Here is a 4,124-nt window from a genome sequence, read left to right as displayed (position 1 = left end):
TTTTTTGTTTAATTTTTCGGAGCGTCATTCAGTGGCTGGATGGCGTGGGACAGGTGTAACCAGGACTCGGTGTGGAGAGAATTAGAGGTGAGCGCATCAAATAAAATCCGGCTTCTTTCATCTCTCTAGCCCTCTGGACTTTTTTTTCTCCCCTCTGGAACGATGGACAACACTGGCACGATGATCTCCACATAAGTCTGCACTCTCTCCCTCTCTCCCTCTCTCTCTCTCTCTCTCTCCTCCTCTTCCTTCCTCCTCCTCTGTTGCCGGTGCTGTTCGTGGCTTAGTGCGCGTCTGGACACGGTTGAGGATGCGAGGGATATACGACACGGGAATATATGACAAGTGGAGGGAATGTGCGGAATCTCCCTTTTCAGCCCAGTTAAAGATGTAGTTGTTGTAACGCGTGCACGGGCTCGGGACCATTGCTCTCCACGTAGGATCCCTGTTTAGTCGGAGCAAGTGCTTGCAAGCTGGCGGATATCTTTCCAACCGCGGACTGTACGCGCTCCGGTGCCGAGAAGGTTTTCGTGCCGAAATGACTGAAATGTCTCAAAGTCAGGTATTTCGCTGACGCATGAAATCCAAAGACGAAAATAATCCCTTTGATGTGCTGTGTCCAGATAGCCAGGTGATTTTTTTTTTCAAAGGCAAGTGCAAAGGTTGTCCACACTGACGCACCGGGTATCTGGCATTGCGCAGGAGCATGTTAATATTAACGGTACCGGTACCACGTCTGTGTGCCAACATTCCTGCCGGAGGAATGCTGCCCTGGCTGGACGGCAACATCGCGTCCAGCTAGAGTAGATCATTCCGTGTTCTTGCGAATTTATTTACAACATTCTGCTTATTTTAAACGCTTCATCCAAGTCATTAGCTCACTATCGCTCCTGTCTTTTTTTATGCAGCTTACTTTACCTGGTTAAAGCGCATGCAGACAATAACGCACATCAAAAGGATACTTATTCGTCCCCCCTTTTTTTACCCCTTAATCTTCCGAGTCCACCCAGCTTGTTATACAGAGGTACTTGTCTGCGTTCATTATCTCAGTGATGCCTCAGAGAGGGTTTTTCACAGTAACTACATGACTGCAATCCGGCTGCACGGCTGCGATTTTGTGGTCTGCGTGATCAGATTATGAGAAAGAAATCAGCTCTTATCTAATTAAAATGCGGCTCTGTGTGTACGTGTGTTTGTGTATCTGTATATGGACGTGTGTGTGTGTGTGTGTTTTGCAGACCGTTTTCGGGATTGTTTGTTATTCGGACACCCTCCTTTGCACTTACTTCCAGGTACGCTCCAGGAGAGCATCGTTTTTTTCCTTTTCTTTTCTTTTTTTTTTAGACTGCGATTTTAGTTTCCACTCTCAACCCTACCAATGTGCGTGTCCTCCTTCAGCCGATCGATGCTGATAAAAAATGTATGCACGTATTAAAGCCCTGCTATTTAACTGTCAATCAGCGCCGCGCTCCTTACTTTAATAATCTCTCTAGCAGGTGCTTTTATGCGCGGTGCGTGCGTAAATCACCGGAGCGCTGTGGTGCACCCTGACTGTCTGTCTGGCGGCGCTATTTCATTAGTTCGCTAAGAAATCCATAAGATAATTGAGCACAGGGACGTCCATCCTCTGAATATCCTAACGGCTTTATTGCCATTTCTTCATTCCGTGTCTTGTCTGACTGGATGATCTGGGGGTGGGGGGAAACCTAAGACGCAGTGAATCTGTCCTCCTCTTCGCAGTCGCAACATAACGGATTTGTCTCATCACGGTCTTAAGTCATCGTGTATTCGTGTTGGTGCGTTTCCGAGGACAGATGAACTGTGACACCGGTGTCTGGGCGGTTTTTCCTTCTTGGCACAGCATCCGTCTCTCAGCTTTGCCCTGAGCCGAACCCGACTCTCACCCCTCCTCAGGCTCCGGGCCAAACACATCCGGGCTTCTTATGTCGTTCTTAAGGCCGGCGTTAATGCATAAACAGACGCGTTGTCAAGGAGTGTGTAGACTACAGTATGAAGCTGTTTTCACAGGCTGGGTTCAGCATTTGCATAGTCAAAAGTGTAAACATGCAAACATCCCCCGCTCTGGGGGATTTTATTTTTTTAATTTTTATTTTTCCTTTTTAATGACCACTGACTCTCTGGTTCATAGTTTGCCCCAGAAGAAGCAGACTTTTGCTTGTTCAGCTGCTGGTTCAGGGGGGAAACAAACTCACACACCCCCACATCTGATGATTTATGTGTGGCAGAAGCTGTAACATATTCTGCATACAGGACACACTGGATAGATTACATAAAAGTGGCTGGTGAATAACAAAATGTCAACAGGCAGCATTTAGTAGCGGGGAGGCCGTTACCAGTGGCAGTGTAAGCAGCACACTGGGAGGCTGAAGAGAAGCTGAGTGGAAACAGGTTGCGGGGCTTGCACGTTGTTGTGCAAAAACAAGCCCGTCAAAAAAGCTGTTCCGTTACTTATCGATGGAGCGACAGTGAGAGAAGTCATGAATTCCAGCTACTTAGTGTGTCACATGAAAGTGGCAGATCAGCAGAGGCATCCAGAATGATCAAATGAGGGAATTAGAATGTGAATTGTCACTAAGACGAGAAGCTCGGGCTCATAATACAAATGTATGAGTTCCCCTTGTCATGCCCAGATTACCAGTCCCTCTATTCTTTTGCAGGATGGCTCAGATAATTCATTTTCTGATTTGCACATGAAAGATCTGTCATTTCTGTCTAACCATCCATGATGTTTTTCTTTTTTTAATCTTTTCTCCAGTGTGCTGCCTTGGTTGGTGAAGACCAGCCCCTCTGCCCAGACTTACCTGAACTTGACCTCTCAGAGCTGGATGTCAGTGACTTAGACGCAGACAGTTTCCTGGGCGGCCTCAAATGGTACAGTGACCAATCAGAGATCATTTCTGCTCAGTATGGGAACGAAGCGTCCAATCTTTTTGAGGTAAGTACATAAATATCACAAATCCAACTATTAACGGCCTTCATTAATGTCTTTCTCATTGTACGTGAATTATTCATAACACGGCTAGCAAAATGCTGTGGGACATTTTGCATCCATGGTCATTTCATTATTTGCTCTCCGAGGGGTCAGCACTGAGCTGGGATAAAAACACAGCCAGGCTATCGCATTCTTGAATGCAAGCCAAACACAATGCACAACTGTTGCCAGTTTACAAATACGCTTTTTGCAGGAGGAGTCGGTGTGAGGAACGATAAGCCCGAAAGGACTTTTGTCCCCTTTTTTGGACCCTGGCCGTGACGGCAGACAGCCTTATCAAATCCTGGAGCATTTATTTCAGTTCAGAGTTGGTAATGCGGCACACATCTGAAAGAACGCGTCCGTAGTAAATTTATAGTCGGGGCCGCTGTGTTGCAAAATGCTTCTCAAAGGTTGGAGTGTAAAACTTTAATCTTTGCCCCGCTTCACTTCTCTCCCCCTCTGCTTCTCTCTCTCTGCACTTCTGTCCTATTCTTTCCATTGGACTCTCTTTTTTTTCTCACCCGGCGACAGACGTCAGCGGGTGATGATCTGGCCGAGGCCATAAAGCCATTGGTCTTGGGACTGAGTTCCAGTCCCCAGTTCATTATAAGCCTTTATCAGTGCCAGAGATAGACAAGAAAGACTGAGATTGGATGCTTTAGCCTCGCCTCAGGAGGAAAAACCCCATCTGAGAAGGCAGTGCATGTGTGTACCTGTAGCGCAGTCCTGTAGTCACACTCCTCGGGTCTCTGTTGTGTGTTTTGTGCGGCTGTGCGTGTCCTCGGTGGTCTTGCAGGCAACAGTTGATAACAGACTAAATTCTTTCCACCACTACTACCACCACCACCTGAGAATCCTACTTAATCTGACAGAGGAAAGTTTGCTGCTCGGCAAGGATCAGAAGGCTGGGGGCTGCAGCTGTACTTCCTGCACCCCACCCCCTTGATTGGCTTCAACACAGAACAGAGAAGCATCCAGTGAAAAGTTAAAGATTAGAGAAATTGTTAATAACTGGCTAGATTTCAAGCCTGTAATTGTGTGTGTGTGTGTGTGTGTGTAGTTAGTTATGTATATATAAATTATATATATAATAATATATATATATATATATATATATATATATATATAA

At 46.2% G+C, this 4,124-nt stretch overlaps 1 protein-coding gene across 8 annotated transcripts in view; it reads left to right on the top strand.

Annotated features, from left to right (window-relative positions):
- ppargc1a (peroxisome proliferator-activated receptor gamma, coactivator 1 alpha) overlaps positions 1 to 4,124 on the top strand; it is a 308,884-nt gene that overhangs the window by 273,153 nt on the left and 31,607 nt on the right. For 4 of the 8 annotated variants that reach the window (XM_042226124.1, XM_042226123.1, XM_014337788.2 and 1 more), the window contains exon 2: positions 2,777 to 2,956. In XM_042226124.1, the coding sequence (XP_042082058.1) occupies positions 2,777 to 2,956 (180 nt within the window). Of the gene's footprint in view, positions 88 to 110; positions 563 to 2,776; positions 2,957 to 4,124 lie in introns of those variants that run through there. The other 4 variants (XM_005935237.3, XM_005935236.3, XM_042226125.1 and 1 more) reach the window with 2 other exon arrangements.

Source organism: Haplochromis burtoni, unplaced genomic scaffold, assembly GCF_018398535.1.
Source record: "Haplochromis burtoni strain Fernald_Lab_line unplaced genomic scaffold, NCSU_Asbu1 Contig_198, whole genome shotgun sequence".
NCBI classification, from domain to species: domain Eukaryota; kingdom Metazoa; phylum Chordata; class Actinopteri; order Cichliformes; family Cichlidae; genus Haplochromis; species Haplochromis burtoni.
Note: the sequence above shows the minus strand (reverse complement) of the source record. Positions and strands in the feature narration are given on the sequence as shown.